The sequence below is a fragment of the Tiliqua scincoides genome, chromosome 5 (assembly GCF_035046505.1).
Source record: "Tiliqua scincoides isolate rTilSci1 chromosome 5, rTilSci1.hap2, whole genome shotgun sequence".
Classification (NCBI taxonomy): Eukaryota; Metazoa; Chordata; class Lepidosauria; order Squamata; family Scincidae; genus Tiliqua; species Tiliqua scincoides.
In genome coordinates, this window is record NC_089825.1 from 114,933,717 (window position 1) to 114,959,907 (window position 26,191).

The 26,191-nt window shown below is 44.4% G+C and overlaps 2 protein-coding genes across 2 annotated transcripts; both read left to right on the plus strand.

Annotated features, from left to right (window-relative positions):
* The first annotated feature begins 1,127 nt into the window (after window positions 1-1,127).
* Window positions 1,128-11,560, plus strand: LOC136653289 (vomeronasal type-2 receptor 26-like). Its single transcript, XM_066630199.1, has 6 exons — window positions 1,128-1,270; window positions 3,893-4,184; window positions 4,338-5,204; window positions 7,457-7,684; window positions 8,662-8,788; window positions 10,662-11,560. Exons 1-6 carry the CDS (start codon window positions 1,128-1,130, stop codon window positions 11,558-11,560), a joined length of 2,556 nt encoding a protein of 851 aa, XP_066486296.1.
* Window positions 11,561-12,954: 1,394 nt separating this feature from the next.
* LOC136653290 (vomeronasal type-2 receptor 26-like) lies at window positions 12,955-23,128 on the plus strand. The gene is made up of 7 exons (XM_066630200.1): window positions 12,955-13,071; window positions 14,232-14,425; window positions 15,425-15,716; window positions 16,291-17,178; window positions 17,693-17,917; window positions 20,564-20,690; window positions 22,230-23,128. Exons 1-7 carry the CDS (start codon window positions 12,955-12,957, stop codon window positions 23,126-23,128), a joined length of 2,742 nt encoding a protein of 913 aa, XP_066486297.1.
* The last annotated feature ends 3,063 nt before the right edge of the window (window positions 23,129-26,191 follow it).

Consider the following 26,191-nt stretch of genomic DNA (forward strand, 5'->3'; position numbering starts at 1 on the left):
CACTTGGACTTGTGCCAGTGATTTTGCAAGTCTAAAGCAGGGGTGGGCACACATTTTGGCAGGATGGCCACATCATCTCTCTGACACTGTGTCAGGGGCCAGGAAAAAATTAATTTACATTTCAAATTTGAATACATTTACATAAATGAATATATTAGAGACGGAACATACGAATGAATGAATTTTACTGAGCTTATTTATAATACACTTGAGAACTATAATACAGATATGCAGAACCACATATGAACTGTTTGCCACACACATCTCTTGCACTGTGAAAACATATAGACCAAACCAGAAACACATGGAGACATAAGTTGTTCAGAGGCAGTGAGGAGGGGTTTAAAATAATGCTCAGGGAAGGGCAGAAAACACATGGAGACTATAAAAGGCCTTGCTCTAATTTGGGCTGCATCTCGCATCTGGTGGTCACAAAGCTTCCTGGATGACCTTGGGCCAGTCACTTTCTCTCAGCCTCACCTATCTCACAGGGTTGTTGTGAGAACAAGGAGGAGCAGCTGTGTAAAACCGCCGTGAGCTCTTCAGAGGAAGGGCAGTATAAAAATGTGAAAAATAAATAAATAAGCCAAGAGCTTTTCTTTCTCCATACTAGGCCCACTTGTTCTCCTGCTATTTCTCTCACTGGGCTGTATTGGGCCTACACGTCATGCCTGTCCTACTATGTTACAGTGATCTCCAACCAACATATTTTTTTCTCTTTTTTCTCCCACCAGTTCCTCTTCTGCAGGTCATGTCTTGCACACATAATACTCCAAAGAGATGACATACAACCCTGTAATTTTCTCAAAGTAGTAGGATTTTACAGCCAGCTTACCAAACCCCATGGGCATATTCTAAGATCACAATCAATAATTAAGATTGGAAGCTTATGAACATTATCCTGATGTAATTCAGTGCTGGGGCGACTGAACAGGCCAGGCTATACTCATCGGCTCTTGGAGAATTTCCTTCAAGCAGGAGAACATACAGCCATTGATGTATCAATGGAAATGGTGGGTCAGGGCCTGAATAATCTTTGTAGCAGGATTATTTCCTTTCTTGCTGCTCTTTCTGAGGTTGCTCAGATGCCTCCAGCTGACAGCAGCACCTACAGTATTATGTGCACCATGACAGATCCCTTCCAAGTTCCATATAAATGTTACAAGACTGGACTTCTAATCATTGGTGTGATTGCCACTCAATTTGGCTGTGTATTTGATGAAATACCTTTCCGTGAGCACCCCAAAACAAATTTTGTTGATGAAATTGGGTAAGGAATTCCTTTATTTTATTTTATTTTTCTAGTATATTCTGCATAATAGACCAGATAACGGTCAGTGTTACCCAAGCTGAATGATGGAAGGTGACAGAATAACCAGGGTAATATGCCATTGGGGCAAAAGCTTAAAAGCCATACTGCTAAAGTGTAAAGGCATACAGAAGAGTAAAAGCTTGGTAGTCTCACAGAAAGGCTGTGTTAATAAGAATTATTTAGAAGCTATTTTGTTAGTTTCACAGAAGCTGAGACCTTGGGGTTTCAAAGGCTGTGTTAATACACTTTGGAATTTAGAAAAGATAGTGCAGCTAAGGCAATGAAGAAGATAGGCTTCATCTTGGCAGAAGCACACATCTTACCAAGGACATCACAATGCTGAGAACACACATATATGGAGACATAGTAGTCATTAGAAGTAAGTTTTAACTGCTTGATTTTAGAAAAGCCTTAAAAGCAGACAAAAGCTTTAACACTGCAGGAAGGCTTATCAGTTGGCAATGTTTCTTGGCAGACTAACAAAGCATCTAGCTAGCTAACTGCAGACACCTGCAAGAGATGAATTCTAGAAGACAGAAGACAACACACATTTTAATTAGAGAAGCAAGAGCATCCTTGAGTATCAGGAAACTTCTGCTTTTAACGTCTCTTTGTTTGAATTGCAACTGAAATGGAGGCAAACCATAGGGGACTGAAAGTTACTTGAAAACTTTAAGAGAGCAAAGAAGCTAGCTGAAGCCTTAGTTCAAAGAGATTACACTTCAGCAAGTACTAGGCAACCACTGAAGAGGGAACAGGTCACTTCTTAGCAAGGATATACACCACTATATCCCTTAATATCAATGTACTCAAGGTAACTGGTCACAATAGTTATAGAGAATTAAGACATAGAATTTTAGTGAAACTGTTAAAGGAAGTTTAAAGGACTTTGCTTCGCAGAGGTTTGCAGAGGACCTCACAGTGTTTTACTGAAACCAGGAGAAGGAATGCAGAAGGGATAAGATAGGTGGCTCAAGCAAGGCCATGCTAAGAGTTTGAAGGGGATGCATGCCAAGAAAAGGGTCTGAAGTTCTGCCAAAAGGGTCAGTCCTGGATAAAATAATATTATAGCATCCCCTGCTAGTTCTTGAAAACTTTGCAATTCAAATTGTTTAATTTGACCTTATTTGGAAACCTGTAACTTGAAGCTCACCTGTCAGGTGTCTCTAAGGCTATCTACAGCCTATTAAGAGTTAGCCCCATCTATGGTGTCAAACTTCAGCCGAAGGGAAGTTCAAACCTTCAAACAAAGAACCCAGAATGGTATAAAGGGTCCGGTTAACACTGATACTGGCTCTCAATGCTTTGGACATTAGTTCCATGAGATGCCTGTTGCTAGCAACAAAATAAAGCTTGCAAACTATCACCCTTGTGTACTGAGTCTTGCTTTTCGAACCTTGCAACACTGAACACTGATAGTGTCCAATCCACCCACCACATTCTTCCTAGCCTGTATCGTTGTTTCCTCATTCAGTCCTGGGCACTGTGCTTCATTTGGTCCATTATATCAGTGGCACCACTAGGGTTAGCATCACTCAGTAGGGGAGGTCAGTGTGTCATCTCCCCCCCAATATATCTCCTCCCATGCAGTGGACATCGCAATGCCCCAAGCGGTGGACGTGGTGATGCACCATCGCCTTGCTTCTGCTGGTTGGCTATAATTTTTGATAGAGTAGAGATATTTCAAAGCAGTTTGTTTCATTGCATCAAATTATATATAGCATGATGGTATTATTTGAAAATAACAAGATTTTAAAATGTTGGCCAGTAGTGGTGTCACAACCCCATGCACATTCCCCCCCCCCGCACCTCCATAGTGATGCCATTGCCATATATCCTTGGATTTTTTATAGGGTCAAGTTTGAATCATATTCATCTTTAAATCCTTTATGAGTCTGAATAAGTTTGAATCATATTCATCTGAAAATCCTTTATGAGTCTTTCTTGGTTGCCCCTAGTGTAGCTTGTTTTCTGATAACTTCCGCAACCTAAAAGCTAAGAACTATATTTTTGCAGGTACCTTCTATTTTGCAAGGCTTTCTATTTCCTCCCTTGATTATAGCCTCTGAATGAAATCATCCATCCAGTGCTGATCAATTCAACACCTGTTTCTGTTGATGGGAAACTTGTATTGGTAATTTATTTGGGGGGGGGGGGAGGTGCAAGTTAATCTTGCCCAGGTCACAAAATAGGCTGGCATTAGCCCTAGCAACAGGAGTGTCATGTACTTCCCTTAGAATGCTAAACCCACTATATTTGTTTGCAAATTTCTTAGGAGAATCTATTCATAAATTGAATCTGAAAGAGCATTGCGTTTATTGAGGTTGGGGGGAACTGAGCAAGGCATTAAAAATGTCCACATAGTCACATGCTATATAGCATGAGTACTGCTTGTCAGATTTTGTCAGATATTTGTCAGTTTTGGGCTTCTGTTTTTTCTTGGACTTTGAAGTCATGTTGACTTAAACTATGACAATATATACAGCCAAGATGATGCATAATGTAGCATGCTCTCAGACAGATGGTTCATGTACAACCAAATCATGCACACTCTTAAATGTAATGCAATTCTTTCCTTAGTGTGGTACTGAAAAAATATCAGCATGTCCTATCCTTGGAATTTGCAGTGAAGGAGGTCAATGAGAACCCCAAGATTTTGCCCAATGTCACCCTTGGGTTTCACATTTATGACAGCTTTGCAAATGCAAGGATGACCCAACAGAACACCCTGAAACTTCTTTCCAGCTGGAAAAGGATTGTCCCCAACTTCAGCTGTGACATGCAAAATGGTCTGATAGCAATCATTGGGGGACTTGACTCTGATATCTCCCTGAACATGGCTGCACTCTTAAGCATCTACAAGATTCCTCAGGTACAATGAATGTGTGAAATTATATTCTCTTTCAATCTTGTGCATGTGCGTGGAGTGGAGCATATTTTACACATCAGCAGATATCCACAGAGAATAATTATGATTCAGTATATGTTCTACTCATTGTAACAATCTTCTACTTCATTTTCTTAGATTGCCTACAGTATTTTTGCTCCAGTGAAGAATCCTAAAATCCAGCTCCCTTCCTTCTACCGAACAGTCCCCAATGAAGAACTTCAGTACACAGGGATTGTGCATCTGTTCCTGCATTTCCTCTGGACATGGGTTGGGATCATAGCAGCCGATGATGATGATGGAGAGAAGTTTGTGCAAGTTTTAAGGAAAATGCTTTATCAGAATGGAGTCTGTACTGCCTTCAGTGAAAAAACACCAGTCTTATCCCATACTTTAGAGATGCTGCAGGCATTTGAATCTATTCAGAGCAAGGGAAGTTTGATAACTAATTCCAAGGTCAAAGTTCTGGTTGTAAATGCAGAGCCTCAGACGACTGCATGTTTGATTTGGTTAATATATTTCTATTCAGTAAGTGAAAATAGTGCAGAGACTTCTATAGGTAAAGTGTGGATTATGACAGCTCATTGGGACTTCTCATCACAATCTGAACACAGGAACTTTAATATACAGGTGTTTGATGGTGCCTTGTCTTTTGCAATTCATTCAAGCCATGTCCCAGAATTTACAAAGTTCCTTCAGATCCTGCACCCAAACCCAAAAAAGAGGGAAGATTTTATTAGGGTCTTCTGGGAGAAGGCATTCAACTGCTCACTTTTGGACTCTTCTGAGCACGGGGAGAGCAACAATATTTGTACTGGTCATGAAAAGCTGGAGAACCTCCCTGGGTTTGTGTTTGAAATGAGCATGACTGATCAAAGCTACAGCATCTACAATGCCGTCCATGCTATAGCACAAACTATGCATAAAATGTACACGTTCAGGCCAAAGCTCAATACAATCATGGACAGAGTTAGAGTGGATCGTCCATTTTTTCAGCCTTGGCAGGTAATTCCCCCCCCCCTCCCCACTGAAATCATCTTTCTAGTCATGAAGAGTTTAATCTTTGATGGCCCTCAGTTCATGGAGTATGAGAAAGCAGAACCACTTCCAGTGAGTACAAACTGCAGGAGAAGAGATTCCAATTGGACATCAGGAAAAAAATTCCTGATGGTAAGGGCAGGTCGGCAGTGGAACAGGTTGCTGAGGGAGGAGGTGAACTCTCCGTCACTGGAGATCTTCAAGAAGAGGCTCAAGAAGCACCTGTTGGAGATGCTCTATGAGGAGGAGCAGAGGGTTGGACTAGATGACCTTGGAGGGACCTTCCCTCTATGATTCTATGAGATGCCAAAAGACCCAAATCTGCAAATGTCATTGTGGAGCCCCCCCTTTACCTATTTTTCCTCCACGTGATTTCTCATCTCCACTTGTTAAGGACTGTACAGAAATGCTAGTGTTGATACGTTCCACTCCATTTGCACATTTGTAGAAGTAGCTATGGAAGCTTCTGCACTTTGGAATATCTTAATTCCAAAGATACTTTGGAATATCTTAATATGTGTGAGAGCTGATGTAGTTACTTTCCACAACTTTATCTCCTCTCTATGTGCTCTCTATGTGCTACTTCCACAAGAAGGAGAGGCATTATGGAATCCTTTCCTTGAGTTTAGAATGTTATGCCACCAAAAAAAAAAAAAAATGATGTTGGAATAACATATTTGCAGACCCACCCTGTGTCTATGCTGTCATCCAGGCTATTGGAGTACAGCTGATGCTCTCCAAAATCTGTAGCGTTTATTTCTCTACAGTTCTGTAAAGTCTAAAAAGCAACACTGCATCAAGCCTAGAATATCAGGTAGACCAGGAATGAACTTGAATAATGCAATCCCCTGCACTGTTATTAAAATACATGGTATATAATACATTTCAGTACTTTTTTGTTCGTTAAACTCTCCAGAACAAAACAGGAATGGTGACAAACAGAACCTTAGCATTATACATAATGGTGCGTGAGACCTCCAGAGCCTCCTTGTGCATTCCAGATGTTGGTCCCTTGCTCGATGATGTGTCAGCCTCTTCTGGCTACCCAATGTTCTAGCTCAACATTCTCTTCCTCTCCATCACCTCTTCCTTTTCCTATCTGCTGAGAGGGAGGAGGAAATGGAGGCAAGTGGGTGGACAGAGATGGGAGTCCCTTAGCATTCTGCTGAGGCAACTGCTTTAGTTGGCCTAATGCCTGGGCCACCCCTGCAACCAATCAAGAGAAACCATCCATCGTGTGGGAGCAGATTTATGCACAGTCCATGAGGGTACAGATTTGTGTCTGAACGTACATGCAAATCATGATGCTCCTGCAAGCTCCCTCTCAAGGTGTTACAATCAGGGGTCATCCAATTACATTGATTTACAGATTTCAGAGGAAGAAAAGGAAGTATTTCTTCATAAAAGTGCATGCAGGCCGTGCCTTGTCATCCACAGGGGTTCCATTCTGGAACCTGTAGTGGGTTAAAAAAAAAAAAAAGTGGATTCCAAATCAGTGGAAAAATAGCTTTAAAGACCCACTTCCAGGTTTCTTGCTCCTCCATTGTCACCCCAGACAGCATTGGTATAGATGCTATGCTGCATTCAGTCCCTGGACGGGGTGAATAATGGAATCCAATGGAATGAAATCATTCAATTATTCACCCCATCTAGTGGCTGAATTTTATAGCATCTATATCAATACACTCTGGTGCGACAATGGAGGATCAAGAAATCTGGAAGTTAGTCTTTAAAGCTAACTTTAACCCCAAGAAGCTTGCAACCAGTGCAGTTGGTAGGCAATTGGATGTTGGTGCTTTTTGCCTTTGCATTTAAAGGTGGACCCCGGTATCAGTGGTGAGTCAAATTGGCGGATGCTAAATCATTGGATACCAAGGTCCCGCCTTGATCATTCATTTGTGTAATTTTCTGCTGAAAGATGAAGCAATATCCACTAGCTGCTGGGGGGCCACTAGCTATGATGGCTTTGAAAGGTGATTGGATGGATCATAGACTGGGTCTAGCAATAGTTTCTAGTCATGACAGCTATACACTGACTATCCTGAGTTTCAAAGGTGGTATGTCCTTGAATGCCAGTTACAGGGGAGCAATGGCAGGAGCTGCTTTTCTGTTTTGTCTGTGGGGTTCCAGCCAGAGGGGAGCTCAGAAGATAACAAGATGTGGACTGAATGTATTTTTGCATCATTTTGTAAGCTCTGCATTTTCCTCTTTCCCTTTAGCTTCATCGTTTCCTGAAGAGCATCTCATTTAACAACAGTGCAGGGGACACGGTGTCTTTTGATGAAAACAAGGAACTACAGGCCGGATTTGATATTATCAACTGGGTGACTTTCCCAAACCGATCCTTCTTAAGAGTAAAAGTAGGAAGGATGGATCCGCAGGCTTCAGCAGGCCAAGTGTTCACCATTAATGATGAAGCCATCACATGGCACAGCATGTTTAATCAGGTGAGATGCAGCAACATGTGGTGCAGGGGCGGAAGATGAGGCAACAACACCCCAACAGGGTTCTTTGTAAAGCTTCACCACTGCTGCTGAAGCTGTGAGTGCGCAAACAATCATAGCCCATGCACTCTGAAGTGCTATTGCAGTGGGAATAGTGGTGGTGGCACTTTTCTTTTCTTTCTTTCTTTCTTTCTTTTTTTTAATAAAAAAGTGGTGGCACTTTCCAAAGAACTCTGGTGGGGTGTCACTGTCTCACCTTCCACCCCCACAATGCACATAGAAGACTGACTGACTTACTGAGGAGAATGGTGTCTCATGGTTAGCACTCCAGCACTCACTTCTGCTTTGCTTTCCCTTCTTTATTGGGTCAGAAGCTGAGCAAGGAGGGAACTTGATAGTTCTATCTGCCGCCACCATCTCAGGCTAAAGAGAACTGGCAGGGGGGAGCGTCTTGGAGAGCACAGAACCCCAGGTGTTCTTGTTGCAATCAAGGAGATGAGGAGATGGTAGACGTGGATCCAAGTAGACCGATAAGGAAGGCTGGGGCTTGACACAGGGTAAAAGAACGAACTTCAGCCTGCCAAATCCCAGTACTGGATACAGCGTGAGCTGTGTGGCCTTGCTGCGCCACCACTGGATAGGATTGGGGTTCAGTCTCAACAGTGGGCTTGAATCAGATGTCCAGGAAAAAATTCAATGCTGAAGCTAGAGATATACCTAATGGATATCTGCCTGACGCACCTCCATAAGGCACAGTGCTTCCCCCAAATGACTGTACTATCATTTTCAATGTATAGGTAATGAGAAACACCTACAATCACTTGCAGCAAATTGACTGGTGTACCGTCAAGCTTATCCTTACCTTCAGCTCATCCTCAGTTACACCAGCTCCAACTCAGAGAGGCAACCTGAGTGTTCATTACTTCTTTTCCCCCCCAGTTAGATTATTCATGCATATTTTCTCTTTCTTTTCTGCATAGGAGCTACCTGTTGCCATGTGCAACAACAAGTGCCATCCAGGCTACAGCAGGAAAAAAAAGGAAGGGGAGCCATTTTGTTGCTATGATTGTGCTCCATGTCCAGATGGGAAGTTTTCAGACCAAATAGGTAGGAGGCCATGACATATTGGTGTCTATCACCTGTTTTCCTTTGCTCTCCAATTTCATTAGGGAAATGCCAATCTAGTCATGACACAGAACTCTATAATGATTCATATCAACCAAGGGCTGGTTTGTACAATGATTGTCCTATCTGATCCCCTTTGCACCATCTCTCAGGGGCAGCATGCCATAAATTTGGAGTCTTCCCTCATGTCTCTCCAACAGCCCAATCCTAAAGGTGTGGCACCCACCTTATTCAAGTCCCTACTCAAGAATTGCACACTGTCCCCTTTTATCCATCTCCCACAGGATGGTGAACATGTTCCTGTTTTTTCCAGGCTAGATGGACCCTAGTGGCTTGGCTTTGATTTCTACTTTTATTATCTTTGATTTTATATTGTGTGTGTGAGTGACATTGTGAGCCACTTTAGATCCACCTTGAGCAAGAAAACACTTTTCTGATAAATAAATATTTTCTCCAATAAATAAATTAAAAAAAATGGACAAGGGTGCAATCCTAACCAGTGCTCCATATGGCCAGGCCGCAGCACAGGTTACGAGGCTGCTGTAGGTCACCATAGGGTAAGGAAATATGTTCCCCTTTACCCCATGTCAAGACCTAGCCTACCTTATTGGGCTACTCTGATCTGCCCCAGCTACTTAGCTGGCACAAACCCAAGTTGCCTGTGTAAGGCTTCCCAACTCGGGAGTGGGGGTTAGGATTCAGCATGTGCTGCCACCACAGACCCTGCTCCCTCAGGGGCTCAAACCTCCCCCACCCAAAACTGCCCCCTCCTCATCCCTGGAATGCCTTCTTGTCACCATCTCTCACCCCATGTGCCACCTGGCACAAGCAAATCTCCTTTGGAATAGTGCAGGGGTTGAATCTGGTCCTGGCCAGCTAGCATGGACCACCTAGCCCAGATAACTCCCAAGTTGGTGAAAACATGACTTATAGAATGTTTGTGGAAGTCAACTCAGAAGCCAGCTCAAGGGGTCTGTGCTGGCTCAACATTTAGTCTGGATTAGGCTGTTAATAAATAACTGCCTTTGGGCGCAATCCAAACCGGCGCTGGAGCAGGTTCGTTGGGTGCAGCAGCTCAGCCACTGGCAAGGGGAAGCTCTTCCCCTTACCCGTGGGTAAGGGCTGTGCACCCCAATGGGTCTCCTCAGACCTGCACCACCTCTGGAGGTGGCACATGTTCGAGGAGTGTGGAGCAGCACAAAGCCACTCCGCTCTCCCTGGGGACAGGGGTTGGGATTGGGCATAACTGCCGGGTCCCAGCCCCGGCCCCAGCTCCCCATGCACCTGCCCCCGGGGCTGCCCTCCCCTCATCCTCCCCCCATCCAGAAACACCTCCCACCCCCTCCCCATGCCCCCCACGCCTTCCTTTGCCGCTTATGTTGGCACGAGAGTGCCAATACAAGCGTCGATGCGGCTCCCAGTCACGGAGGCGCAAACGTGCTTAACGGCACATTTGCAAACCTCCTATGCTGGCCCAAGGGACTTGGGCCAGCATAAGGCGCACTTTGGATTGCGCCCTTCATGTTTTAATGGAGAACAAATGTGATGTACTCTGTTGTACTCCGACTGGGGATACCAGAGTACACATTTCATCGATAAGAAAGCACAGTGGGTGACTTGGAGTCATTCAGTTTGTATATATATATTATATTTATTGCCACCTATTGGAAAACATGACATTGATTTCGGGCAAAACACCATAATCTACAAAGCAACAGAGGAGGAAGTGCGTATTTTGGGAGATAAAAATGTGAGTGATAACAAATAGTAGCATTACTTTGGAAGCAAATTGGTATTTGGTAGGAAAAAAAATGTGCCTTCATGATTGGCATGGCAACTGGTCTGTTTTTTTCAGACATAGACGACTGTTTCAAATGCCCTGAACATCAGTTTCCAAACAGGGACAAAGACCAATGCCTTCCAAAGATTGTAAACTTCCTTACTTTTGGAGAACCTTTGGGAATCATTTTGACTTTCCTGGCTTCATCTTTTTCTCTGCTCACAGCTTTGGTGCTTGGAGTTTTCATCAAGAATAAGGACACTCCCATTGTGAAAGCCAACAATCGGGACCTCACTTACTCTCTCCTTATCTCCCTATTACTCTGCTTCCTCTGTTCTCTGTTATTTATGGGTCGACCCCAGACTGTGACCTGCTTTTTACGACAGACTACTTTTGGTATGATCTTTTCAGTGGCTATTTCTTGTGTCTTGGCAAAAACCATCACTGTGATTATGGCTTTCACAGCCACCAAACCAGGATCCAGGATGCGGAAATGGGTGGGGAAAAGACTGACCAACGCCATTCTTCTTGCTTCCTCCCTCATTCAAGCTGCTGTTTGTGCTGGATGGCTCTGCACCGCTCCCCCATTCCCAGATATTGACATGCACTCTCTGAATGATGAAATCATAGAGGAATGCAATGAAGGCTCAGCCACCATGTTCTACTGTGTTTTGGGGTACTTGGGGTTACTGGCTTTTGTCAGTTTCACTGTGGCTTTCCTTGCCAGGAAGTTACCTGACAGTTTCAACGAAGCCAAGTTCATCACTTTCAGCATGTTGATCTTTTGTATTGTTTGGTTGTCCTTTGTTCCATCTTACCTGAGCACCAAGGGAAAATACATGGTGGCTGTGGAGATTTTCACCATCTTGGTCTCTAGTGCTGGTTTATTGTCTTGTATATTTTTCCCTAAATGCTACATAATTATTTGGAGACCTGCGTTAAACACAAAGGATCAGGTCATAAAGAAAACATAGCAGGACAATGTACCTGCATCGGTGTTTTTGGTTTATTTTTAATTTGATTCTCTTTCTGATGCTCTGAAGGGAAGCACTTGCATTGCTGAAGGTTGAGCTTTTTGTGAATGGATCACTATTTTTCATTATTTTATTAAGTTAAATGGTAACTTTGAGCAGCAAAGCTTATGTCTCAATCATATCTCCATCATCATTAGCCCTCTGTAGGATTGGACTGCCTGTCACACTAGGGGCATAGTCCTAACCCCTTATGTCAGTGCTTTCCAGCACTGACATAAAGGCAATGCAGCTCTGAGGCAAGGGAACAAACATCCCCTCACTTTGAGAGGCCTCTGTGAGCTACACCCAACTGCAGGGTGCAGCACACATCCCATTGGCACCACTATGCCAGTGCTGGAAAGTACTGCCACAAGGGGTTAGGATTGCACCCTAGGTGTCATAATTTTTTCAGTCCTAAATGAAGAAATTCTGCAAAACTTAACTCTAACCTGAGATAGAGACTGGAACAAGGCTGTCCTGCTCCTTCTCCTTGCTCATCTTTTGTTCCCTTTTTCTTTCATTACCCTATAATAAACTTTTGCATATTATTCTGAGACTGCCTTGGTTTGAGAAATCAGTAGTTTGTTACGTGTCCTCACTCTGCAGGTGCTCCTTTGAGAGTGTTTCTGATAGAGATCCATGAGACTTCTTGACTCAGGAAGTGATGGCAGCATGAATGCACTCACAGTGGCGGCTGGGGTGATTTGTTTCCACACTGTCCAATGAACACTCGAGACAACCGATATGGGAGAAAGGGCAACTTTATTTCATGTTACCAAGAGAAGCAGAGGCTGAGACATGCAGCATCCAAGGCAGCGAAAGCCCCTGTGGTGCGGGGAGGGACCTCTGGGCGGTACCAGAAACCTCTGCCCCCAGGCGGGCATGCACCCGACTCCAAGTTGCGCCCCGCTACTGGGACGGCGCGTCTCATCCATGTCTGTCCCTTAAGGGGAAGGCAGCCGGACCGCAGACTGCACCACCTCGAGCCACTGAGCCTCTGAGGTGTGCCCCGCGGTCCCGGCCCAGGGCCCCGTCTACGTCCTTGTGCTGCCAAGCCCCTGAGGACTGAAATAGGGTTCTGCCCTGCCTATGCCGCCTGAAGGTGCATGCCAAAGTCCCATTCACGCCTCCTAACTCGCACCACCTGCCACAAGGAGGGGTCAGCCTAGCGCTTGACCCCCCCCCGCTCCCAAACAGGGGAAGAAGCAACAAGGCCGTCCTGCAGGTCCTTAAGAAAGATGTCTGCGCCTTTATCCGACAAATGAACACCATCTCCCCTGTACAGGTAAGGTAGTGAGAACACAATTGCAGGATGCATTACAACCCTGCCACCAGCGTGAGACATAAAGCCACCAATGCCCTTGGTGATTTTCCTGCGCATCCTTTCAATCTTAGCACAGCAGAAGGCCCCTCGCCATACACGACACTGTAAGAGGTCCAACCAGACCAAGGTGGTACCAGGCAGCCAACGCGTAAGGGTGATGATGCCCTCATGGGCTCTTCTCATCAGAGCCAGACATCAGAGCCAGACATCAGAGCCAGACATCCTGCAAAAGTCATTCTCGCCCAGGTGGAGCACCAACCAAAGGCAATGTTTTTGAAGTATATCTGTTTATACAACCTCCAGCAGGGGGCTCACTCCAGGAGCTTAACTGTGGGTTAAGTCCTACCTGGGACTTAAAAAAAAAGGTAAAAAAAAAAAGCCTGCCTGGGACTGAACTTTGAGGAGTTTTGCAGCCTCAACTGGCCCCCCTTTTGGCAACTGGCAACCAACTTTTATATTTTGCAGCCATGGAGCACCTCCCCACCTAAAAAGAAAAAAAAAATCTTCCTTGTAGGGATTTGAACCCCTAGCCTCTGGCTCAACAGACCAGCACTTTAGCCATTGAGCCATAAGAGCTCTTAGGCTCAAAGTGTTTGTAACTAATACTTGAGGCGCTGATGGCCACCAGCTGGGCTCAACACCTTATATATTAGTTCCGAACACTTTAATTATAGGCTTTCCTATAACCCAATGGAGAGAGTTTCCTATATCCCAATGGAGCCCCTCCCCAACTAAAAAAAATGGGGTGTTTCACTCCAGCTGTGGCAGGAGTGCTTTTGCTATCAGGGAGCTCACACAGGATGGACGTGTGTGTGTGTGTGTGTGTGTGTGTGTGTGTGGTTATTGACTATATCTAGTTGTATCTTATTACTTATTTCTCCGATAAAAAATGTTAAATAAATAAATAAATAAAAGATTAACAAGTTGTGAGTTCCTGCACTTTTTTTTTTTTTTTTTTTACAAAAAAAGCACTGCGTTGAACACACAATACTCTGGGGAGATGATAATCAGTCCTGTAATTTTCTCAACTACTACAGTTGCTCCTCTGTATTTCTATAGTTCCTCCTCCTGTGGCATATTCCAAGGAATCAGTCAATAACAAAGACTGAAGGCTTAAAAAAACACTTCACGAAGGTGGAGATGCTCAATCTCCTGTCTCATCTTTGACAGTTTCCCTTTAGCAAACAAATTTGGAGCTGCTGGAGGAAAATATATAAATGCTGATGGTAGATGATGCACTTGGTATTTGGAGTCCAGATTTGCCCAGGGATGGCAGGGCTATTTCTTTTCTGGTTGTTCTTTATGCAGGTGCAGATGTCTTCACCTGATAGCAAACCAGACTCTGTTATGTGTGCTATGTCCGATTCCTTCCAGTTCCAGAATAAATATTATCAAACTGGGCTACTGATCATTGGAGGGATGGCCAGTCAGTTTGGCTGTATAGTTCATGCAGTAACATTCAGTGAACACCCCAGATGTTTGATGTTTGATGCTGACATTGCGTAAGAAAACTATTTTTTTCCTCTTTATAGCTCAGTAAACCAGATCACAATAATTGGATGAATGTCACACTTGTGTCTTCAGTAAATTGTCAGTACTTTTTTTTTTTTTTTGAAGCTATATAGAGGCTCCTTAATAGGTTTATTAAAATGCATTTCCATTCTTCTGTTTCATGATGTCCTTAATGTTCTCCACATTTTGATTTATTCCACCACTCCCTCTTTTATCATGAACTTCTCACTGTGAGCCTTTTTATGCATTTCTGGATTTCTTTGTCCAGATTTTCTTCACATAATATCTGGATGTTTCTCCTTCAGTTCTCAACCTGTGTCATTTACCATTTTCTGTCAATTGCAGTCAGATTGCAACTAGTTTCTGCTATTTATATTCCTTGTATGTCATGGTTCAACTTCCATTAACAAAAACTTCTGTGCTTTGATTATAATTTGTGAAATTTCCTACTTGATAGATACAGATAATTGTCTGACATCTTTAGTAACAAAGGAACTAGGAACTATATTTTTTAATCTCTCCAGTAGTTTGGGTCTCCTACCCATGGGCAAGAATAAAAATAAAATATATAATAGTCAATAGGATGATCCATACGAAGCTATGTGCTCTTCAGATGCATTGATTTAAATGGGAGAAAGAAAACCCCATGGTTAAGCATTTCCCAACTAGTAAACTATAAGGATTGACAAGAGTTCAGTTTTAAATGACCTGTAGTATTTATGTCTGAGCCATCAGGAGACACTTGTATTTGCCTGACCATAGAGACTGTGAAGAAAAATGTTCATGAAACATATCTGTGTGCTAAGAGAGACTGCTGTGCCTGAAATGATTTATCCCACTTTGCTTCTCTAGCTATCTTTGACTTTGAAGAGATGTTAATCTCAGTCCTGAATGGATCTGTGACTGTGATGATGTCTATACTATTGCATCCATCTCAAGGAGATCATTCATGAGTAGCTGTCTCATAGTACTGGTAATTTTTCCTTTAGTGCAGCACCAAAGAACTACCAACATGTTCGGTCCTTGGTATTTGCTGTCAAGGAGATCAATGAGAACCCTAAGATTCTACCAAATATTACCCTGGGGTGCCACATTTATGACAGCTTCGCAGATGCAAGGGTGACTCAGCAGAATACCCTGAAGATTCTTTCAGGATGGAAAAGGATGGTCCCCAATTTCAGCTGTGAACAGCAGAATAAACTGATAGCTGTCATCGGGGGGATTGAACCTGACTTTTCTCTTCAAATGGCTACTCTGTTTGACCTGTACAAGATTCCACAGGTACCTTTAAACATCTACTTAAGAAATTCTCATTTTAGGAGGAGAGTGATGTGCAAGTGATAGAAAAGAGAAATGATTTTTTGATGGTGCTGTGCTCAGGTGTTATTGTCATGATCTCCATTCAATGTTTTTGAAGTATATCTGTTTATAATAGGGATGATTCATATCTTTTTTTGCCCAAAAGATCTTTGCCTGAGCTCAAAACGGGCATTACCTGAAGAGAAACAGCAACAGTTTCAGTGGAGCATGGTGTCTCCAATGGAATGCATTCAAAGAAAGGGAATCCTGATTAAGTGATATCCTATTCCCCTTCTTGGCCCCAATCCGCCTTTCAGGCCCACTCAGACTTGCACCAGCAATGCAACTGTTGCAGAGCCAAGTAGACCTATGCAAGCAGCGAAGGCTTACCCATGAAGAAGGGAACACATACCCCCTTACCTGGAGGACACCCCTAGGCCTAAATGTCTGCCTGATTAGAGCAGCTGCATAGTCACAGGGAGAGTTAGGTAGGATTAGGCTGTTTCACTTTTTATTTTGCATAATTTCAGGTTCAACATGGACTTGTCTTCCATAGATTGCCTATTGTGCATTTGCTCCTGTGATGAACATTAAAGCTCAGCTGCCTTCGTTCTACTGGATGGCCCCCAGTGAAGCATACCAGTTCGAGGGCATTGTCCAGCTCCTTCTGCGTTTCCAGTGGAAATGGGTTGGAATTGTCACAGCAGATAATGATGTTGGGGAGACATTTGGGCAAACCTTAATGCATATGCTTTACCAGCATGGAATCTGTACTGCCTTCCATGAAAAAACACAGATGACTTCCCATATTTCCGAGATTCTGTACTCATATGAAACCCTCCTGATCAAGGCCACATCCATAAACAATTACAAAGTTAAAGTATTGGTTGTATATGCAGAACTTCAGACGAGAGTATTGCTGATATGGTACATTTATGTCTCTACTTTCTCGGAAGATATTATAAGGATTCCTACTGGTAAAGTGTGGCTCATGACTGCCCAATGGGATTTCTCATCAGAGTCTACACAGCGGAATTTTGACATCCAGGTCTTTGAAGGTGCCTTGTCATTTGCAATTCATTCAAAGGAAGTGCCAGAATTTCCAAAGTTTCTTCAGCTCCTCCATCCTAACTCAGAAGAGGGGGACGATTTTATCAGACTTTTTTGGGAAAAGGCATTTGGCTGCTTCTTTTCTGATGCTCAGATCAGAGAGAGCAATGATTTTCTGATCAATGAGAGCAATGTTTGTTGTACTGGCCAAGAAAAGCTGGAGCAGCTTCCTGGGTTAATGTTTGAAATGAGCATGACTGGCCAAAGCTACAGTATCTACAATGCTGTCCATGCCATAGCACATGCTTTGCATAAAATTCACACATTCAGGTCGAGACTTGGTACAATGATGGAGAGAGTTAGATTTGGTCCTACAAATGTTCATGCTTGGCAGGTAATGTTCAGTCCTCTCCCCCATTCCCAATTCAAAACATCTCTGTAGTCCTGAAGAGTTAAATTTTTGATAGCTCTCATTTCATGAAGTATGTCCGCAGACCAAGATCTAGAAGTACCATTGTGCATTTCTTCCCATTTAAATCTTAAAGGTTTCTCATGCCCAAGATATTTTCTATACAGAAATTAAAGATTTTCCCATGCTGCCTTTCCCTCTGCAAGTATGGAAGTTTTTGCCAGGTGTTGATTAGTAAAGGAAACATGAATATAAGTTTATGGTTTAACAGGCAATATGAGAAATATGATAGTGAGTGCCGGCGACAAAGTAATATGGATGCGCATCATTCACCCTTCAGTAGTTAAGACTCTATGCTGATGCATTGTGTTTTTATTTTCATATTGTCGATTGCAAAACACACAGACACACTCACACACAGAGATCAATGTAAAACACCGAACTGGGAATAAACAAATAAACTTGTTCCTCACTATGTTCCTCACTCCTTCATCTCTAGCTTCACCCTATGCTAAAAAGCTTCTCATTTAACAACAGTGTTGGGGACACAGTGTTTTTTGATGAAAACAGGGAATTAGGTACTGGATTTGATATCACCAACTGGGTGACTTTCCCAAACCGATCTTTCTTAAGGGTGAAAGTGGGAAGGATGGATCCACAGGCCACAAGTCAAGAGTTCACCATTCATGAGGAGACCATCACATGGCACAGTACGTTTAATCAGGTGAGCTCTGACTTCTGTATCTAACAGTGCAATGCTGAGTTACACTTCGGTCGGCGCAAGTCCCTTGTACCGGCCCAGGAGGGTCACAAATGTGCCATAAGGCATGTTTGCACCTCCTCAGGAGTGGGCAAGGCCGGTGCGCAGTGGCATGCTGGCCTGCGGAGTCTCCGAGTCTTGTGTTGGACAAGCTCGGTCAATGCATTACTCTGGGGTGGGCGGGGAGGAGGCAGGAGGGAGGCGTTCCGGGGCAGGGGAGGATGGGCACTGAGTGGCCCCGGAGCAGGCAGGTGGGGAGTGGAAGGCGGGGCTGGGATCTGGCAGTTATGCCGGATCCCAACTCCCGTTCCTGGGGAATTGAGAGTGGCTTCAAGCCACTCCGCTCTCCTCAGACATGTGCTACCTCAGGAGGTGACGCATGTTCTAGGAGACCCATAGGGGCCAGTGTGCCATAGCTCTGTCTGAGCTGCTTTCAGCCCCTCTCCTGCACTAGATACAGCACAAGCTTCTTGGCTAGCCTGTTCCAGCGCAGGATAGGATTGAACCCTAAGATGGAAAATTAGTGAGAAGTGTACTAATCAAGAGTACCCTTGATGACCCCCTCACCATGCCAGATAATTCCATTCAATATTGGCTGAGGATATGCTGCCAACGTATGTAAAATGGCAATCTGGTGGCAATCCCTTCTTTTTAAAACCTCCCTGCCCCTTTTTTCTCCTCAGACTTGTGCCAGGTAAAGGGCTGTTGCAGGTTCAACGAGACCCAGTGTGGAGCAGGAGGCTTATGGAAGGGTAGGGAGAAATCATTCCTCTCCACCTGAAGCCTTCAGATTCTTCTCTTCCTCCTGGATATAGCACACTCCTTTTTGGCATGACTGCATCAGCGGGAAGGGAACGGGATAGGATTGAGCTCGGAGACTTTAAGCTCAATGAAATCTACACTCTAGTAAAATTGTAAAAAGTCCTGTTCTAGGTACTAGAAGTCTTAGTATAAAAGTCCCATTTGTTCATCCTATGTTGAAGAGTCCATGATGTAATGAGAGAAGAAAAAACAGTCAAGTATTATATAGAAATAAATACTGCAAACATGTTTGTACATGCTTCCCAAATTTCCCAATAAATGTCCTATTTCTGAGGCTTCCAGCCTTCATTTCAAATACAGGATGAGGAAAAATATATGTATTTTCATGAATATATATTGATTGATACACAATGTATTTCCAATGTAAGTTTTATGTTGTTTTAAGTGGATTAAAAACAAGCTACAAAATATTATAAAATACACATATTATTATTAACATATTCCTAAGAAAAGCCCACATAACCCCCCAAATCTGCTGTTCTTTGCAAAACGAATGCTTTTCATAGACAAGGTCACAAGTGTACCTGTCACAAGTATAATTTCATTCCCTGTCACAAGTGTAATTCATTCAGGCTCACTCTATATACTCTATATACACAGGTCTATATAGACACACAAAGCTGGTCTTATACGGAGTCCCACCATTGGTGTATATAGTGAATATCCTCTACTCCAGTGTTTCCCAACCTGGGAGTCACAACCTTGCCCTCTCCCAGGGCAACCAAAAACACTGCATTCCTGCTTAATGGAAGTGGCAACCTGCGGTGACAGTGGTATGGAGGTGACAGCACTTCCTGGTTCATGGTGCTGCTGACACAGAAAAAAGGGGTTTTGGACCTCCAGGGAGTGGTGGCAGGAGACACTGCAAAGCTTGGGTTCTCATTGCCACCACCAGGTAAGTCCAAAAACTTGCTTAGTTTCTTTGGGGTCAGTGGCAGTAGCATGAACCCGGAAGTGACGTCACCACCCCTGTCACAACCTGCAAGAACCTAGTGGTTGCCCAACTTTTGAGTAAAAGTTGGGAACCGTTTGTCTGCTCCGAGATCATCTCTTCCAGTCCAGCCATTACAAACTCAGACTCATGTGACTTCAAAGAATGAATGTCACTGTGCTGCGGACCTCTCACAAAATCCCACCTCTCTAATTTGTATCAAATTGCATAAAACTGCTGCTGCCTATCTGCTACCAAGCAGATAGCATAAAAAAAGAAAGAAAGAAAGGAATAAAATAGAAGAATAAAAACGCCACATTCTACCCTGCATCATCCTCCACCTTGCACTCACACTGATGGACTCCAGATTCTGTTGACTTGTTTTAAAAAGAGGTTCAAAATTTGTCACCAAGTATGTCACACCTTACCGGAGGCAGGTTCACCATGTTTCAATTTTAGGCTTACCACAAGAGTGCAAACATACAGATATTAAAGTTGGTTCTCATTCTGTCCTTACCAAAGTGGAACCACCTACACTGCTTATCCAGACCCAGGAACATTGCGTTTCTCAGTACTTGTTGCACAGGACTAAGAGGATTACACTGACACATAATGTTAGAAATAGTTTGATTCTCCATTAGTGCACTTTTTGACACTGAATTTCAACTCTTCACTTCTTTTGGTCCTAAATTCATTAATGCAAAGTGGGGAAAACTCACTTTTGATCCCAACCATACAATGATAGTTCTCACCAATCCCTCTCCACTCCAAGAGAAGCAAAGTGGGTGTTCTAGCTGTGTAGAAAATTCTATTATTTTAAAAGATAGACCATAATTATTTACTTCTCTTTATAATAGGTGCTCCCCATTGCAGTGTGTAATGACAACTGCCTTCCAGGTTACCGCAGGAAAACCAAGGAGGGGGAGCCATTTTGTTGCTATGTTTGTGCTCCATGCCCAGATGGGAAAATTTCAGATCTGAAAGGTAGGTGACATCAGAAGCAGTCTTTTGTATGATACACACTATTGTATAGTATATTAGTTTCCCTTAACTACCAGTTTAGCCCTACAAAACTGTCCTCAGCTGTCTATCATAATGAACACAGGAAGCACCAACTAAGTCAATAATCACCAAACTGTTCCTGTTTGCAGAGCTGCCCTTAGGAGCTGTGGGACCTGAAGTGGTGGCACGTGGAAGTAGGTGGGAGTCATTGCGCTGCCACCAACTGCTTTGGGGGGGGGAGTTGGTCAATCAGATGTAGGAGTGGGCTGAAGGACCGTATGAGGGTCAAGATCCACTTGTCACAGCAGCCTCATGATGCTGGTGTGATGACACATAAGAACATAAGAACAACCCCGCTGGATCAGACCATAGGCCCATCTAGTCCAGCTTCCTGTATCTCACATACATGCATGCGCGCGCGCACACACGCACACACAAAAAAAAACACATATACATGCCCCCAAACACACATCCTTGAGTGATCTGCACAGAGTTGTCCAAGCGGCTTTAAACACAAGGGAGTTTTTTCTTTCCCTCGGAGTGAAATGACATGGTGGATGCGCAGCAGGTGAGAGGTTAAAACACACACACAAACACAGACAGAAACACACACACAAATCCCTCATGGATTTTCAGTGGAGCTCTCAGCAGGGCTTTGAGCAGGAAAGCTGCCCTGCTTCCGCCACAACTTCCTCTCCTGCAACCCAGGAAAGGGGAGGAGACAGCAAGTGAGTCTTTCACCCCCTCCTGAGAGAGAAATATGTGGGCTTTGAGGGTGGGCAATAAGAGCCAGACTGTAAGTGGGTGGGAGAGGAACATGTGCACAAAATGAAGGAGGAAGTGTCTGGAAACACGGTAAGCATATACATTGATAGATTGAACAGTACTGTACATTTTGGAACAGGACTAATTCCATACAGTACTGAACTCTACTGCACTATTGTACCAAGTGTGATGGGAGGCGACGGAGCTCCACAATCCGGATCTGCAGATAACTGAAACCGCAGACACCAGATCCACGTATATGGGGGCACACCTGTGCACCTAAAACATTAACGTATCACCCCTGTACTATCTGTCAGCATTGTGATCATGGGGAAAGCCTGCCCTAAGTATCACATTGTTAGTGTGGGCAATATCAATAGTTTTTTACAGAGGGGGATGTTTGATAGAGATGCAGGGAAGAACCTCCTGTGGTGGCACTAAACACACTCCCAGAAACATCCCTCTCCTTGTCTCTATAAAGTAAAAATATTCCCGCTCTACCAGGACGTGAAAATAAATTTACATTCTCTAGAACCTCAGGGACAAACCAGAGAGATGGCATGGATTGGAAGCTGGGACATGATACACGATGAGTTTTATCATCTAATAAAGAGTGAAAAGGAAGTGCATGTTTTGGGAGATAATAATCATGAGTGCTAAGTAAAAACAGACTCATCCTTGAAACAGATTAATACATAAAAAAGGAAAATATTGATAGGAGTGTGGAATTGACTCAGCAACTGTTCTATTTTTCAGACGCATATGACTGTTTCAAATGCCCAGAACAGCAGTTTCCAAACAGGAACAAAGATCGATGCCTTCCAAAAACTCTAAACTTCCTCTCTTTCCAAGATCCTTTGGGGATCACTTCGACTGTCTTGGCTTTGTCTTTTTCTCTGCTCACAGCTTTGGTGCTTGGAGTTTTCATCAAGAACAAGGACACTCCCATTGTGAAAGCCAACAATCGGGACCTCACGTACTCTCTCCTCCTCACTTTGTTACTCTGTTTTCTGTGTTCTCCGTTATTTATGGGGCAGCCTCAGAGAGCGACCTGCTATCTACAACAAACAGCTTTTGGCCTCATCTTCTCAGTGGCTGTTTCTTGTGTCTTGGCAAAAACCTTTACTGTGGTTCTGGCCTTCATGGCCACCAAACCAGGATCCAGGATGAGGAAGTGGGTGGGGAAAAAACTAGCCAACTCCATTCTTTCTGGGTGCTCCCTCATTCAAGTGGCTATTTGTGCTGTGTGGCTCTGCACTGCTCCTCCATTCCCAGATGCAGTCATGCACTCTCTGGTTCAAGAAATCATAGTGGAATGCAATGAAGGCTCAATTATTATGTTTTACTGTGTCCTGGGCTACCTGGGATTTCTGGCTTCTGTCAGCTTTACTGTGGCTTTCCAGGCCAGGAAGCTGCCAGACAGTTTCAACAAAGCCAAGTTCATCACTTTCAGCATGTTGGTCTTTTGCAGTGTCTGGCTGTCCTTCATTCCAGCATATCTGAGCACCAAGGGGAAATCCATGGTGGCCCTGGAGATCTTCTCCATCTTGGCCTCTAGTGCTGGATTACTGAGCTGCATTTTTTCCCCCAAATGTTATATAATTATTCTGAGGCCTGATTTGAATAGTAAGGAGCAGCTCATCAAGAAGAAATAAGAAGAATTTGTTTCAAATAATTGCTTTTCTCCATTATATAATTTGATCTATATCTGGAAGCAATTTCAGAGGTTGTTTTTCTATTATTTCTCCCTACTCTTAAGAACTGCCTCTACCACAACTTCCCTTTTTCTGGAGAAAAAGTTTAATGTGTATATTCAACAATCATCTTTTTGGTTCTCTCATTTTTAATTAGTATAATATATTTACTTCTACTTCAAGCTCAATCCTAACGATAGTTTCACACAGTAATCCAGTAGGGCTGATACAACCTCTGCTGTGTCCAATGCATGAAGAGATGCTGCTGGAGGTGTCCTGGGGGAAAGGGGACATTCATCCCCTTACCCGAGGAAAAGCTGCACTCTTGTCTATGGAGCTACCTGAATCCACACTAGCAATAATGCTAGCATAAGTCCGAGTGTCACACTATTAGGCCAGGGGAGGGGGGTGGAACATGATGATTGCTGCGACAGCCATCCCCACCCATCCTGGGCCTGAAATGCCCCTCCCCATTATCCCCCACCCTATTATACCTCCTCCACCCCCACCTCCCAGCAGATTGCCTACCTGGTCTGGCAAGGACAGGACTCTGACATTCAAGAGGATCCCAGTGTAGGCCTTGTCACCGGCACCACAGGCCTCACAAATGTGTGCATTTGTGACAGTGCACAAGGCTGTTCTGCCAGTGCTAGCCAGGAGGGCGCTGAGCCATTAATGTATTCTAACCATGCCTCTCTACATAGCAATTTGTTTCATCAGCATCAAAAGCTTTATAATGTATTTTATTTCAGTATATTTATTTCTACAATTTATATTGTTCATTTTTTCATAATAATCCTTTTAATAAAATTATTTGGAACTTACTGGACCTTATCAGGCCTGGCTGATAGTAGAAGGCGTATTCCACTGCTGGCAGCTGCAGAAAATGTGCTAGAAAGCACATTCCAGCAGCATGCTCAGTACTGTGCTGCTCAAGGCTGAGCCTTCTAGCCCTTGTCACCAGAGCTCCAGCACCACAGGAGGAGATAAGCCAGTGTGGGAGTTGGGAGAGGGCCGAACAGGGCAGGGAGGGGATGGAACTGGATGGGGGGGGGTCGGTGTGACAGGGAGGGAATGGGAGGGGGTGGATCCGGAGATAATGGTGCACACTGGATCCTCCCTCCATTTTCACTGTCTCCTTGCCCCTTTCTCTCCTCAAACTAGTGCCAGCTAACAGTACAATCCTGGAGCAGAAGGCCGCTCGCTGTGGTGCCAAAATGGTGGCTATGGCATCCAAGCACAACTGGGCAGCCTGCGTCGGCTCCTCAGGAGAAGGTGATATTCATCCCCTCCCCCAAATAAGGGAAGTAGCTCCAACATGGGGCTACTCAGTTCTGTGGTTGTTCTCCAGCTGGCACAGAATTGAAGAATCACATGTTGGACCACACGATTCAAATCAGGGCTCTGGATCTGGTAGGGCCGAGCTTTACTGGTCCTGCCCCCTCCCACACTCCTCCCTCCATCCCTCCTTCCCACACTCTGCCCACCCCGGAATGCCTCTCCCCTGCCTCCCCCCACACCCCCACTCATCTCTCTGATGCCAGGCTGTTCAGGCAACCACCGGGCAGTGAAATGTGGGCCCAGTGCCAGAGTTGATCCAGCACGGGCTGCACTGGGCTAGCTCTGGCACAGAGCCCATGGTAAGGGCTTCCAAATGTGCCTTACAGCATGAATGAAGAGATTCTTCAAAATCTGACCCTAGCCTGAGATGGAGATTGGTACAAGCCTCTCCTGCTCCATTTCTTGCTCTTCTGAGTTTGTCGTCTCCTTTTGCTTTCATTAGCTTATAATAAAAGTTTGCATATTATTCTGAGTCCTCCTTTGAGAAATCAGTAGATTGTCACATCTCTGCGCTGTGCAGGCGCTACTTTGAAAGTGATTCTGATAGAGACCTGTGAGGCTTCCTGACTCAGGAAGCAACTGCAGCATGAATGCACTCCCAGTGGCAGTCTGAGTGATTTTGGATGGGCTCCTCCTCTTCCGGTTTGCCAGACATAAAGAGGAGGAGGCTGCCTTCTCTGGGATAATTTGGAAGTGATGTCACAAGTTTGCAGCATCCCCTTCTGGCCTGGCTCCTAGGGTGAGCCTAGACAACCAGGGGGATTCATTCACGGGGAGTCTGCAGGTTTTTGTACAAAAAATGAATATTCCCACCCTGCCATTCCGCCTCAGTCAGGTAGGATTTCCTATACCAATTGGAGATTCTAAACACTAAACAAGATCATACCCTTGGAGACAGCATTGTAATATTATAGCTTTTTAATTCAAGGCAGGTGAATGAGGTAGACGACTATCAAAGTCACTTTTGTCCTAAATATGCCAGCTCCATTTCTCTTCCATCATCCCAAGGCCTTGCTGTTCTGCTTCTCTCTCTCTCTCTCTCTCTCTCTCTCTCTCTCTCTCTCTCTCTCTCTCTCTCTCTGGATTGTATAGCGCCTACACAATGTATACATTCTGCTATGTGAGGTCCAACCAGCAGCACATCTGCCCTGCAGCAAGATGTGTCACCTGCCGAGTGCCATTTGCAGAAGGGAGCAAAAAGGCGCCCAACCAGAGGTGTGCTCGCTGAGGTGGTGATCGCTCTCCTTCTCCCGCATGAGTGTGCTGGGAGTGGCATTGTCCCCACGCACCTGGTGCTGGCTGCTTTCCCTCCAGGAACTGCAGCTATTTGGCAGACCTGCGCGGACCGACCCTTCTGCCACTGCTCATTGGCAGGCGCTGTAACGAATGAGGTGATCAGCTGCAGAGCTTCCTGGGAGATGTAGATCTTCAGGAGGATGGCCTGCTCTGATGGGGGCTGCTGGGTGGAGTGTGAAGGTGCATTGTAAGGACGGCGAATGCGCAAAACTCTGCCATTCTGCTTATCGGTGCAAACAGCGTGCAGCCTGATCCTCGGCACCACTCATTGGCAGGCATTGTCTTTCTCAGCCCCTTGCATCCTGATGGCCCAACATTCCTCTGTGGGTTCCAAGACTTCAGGTGAGCACTGGCAGCACCTTTTGCCTGGAGAAAGTGCAGTCTATG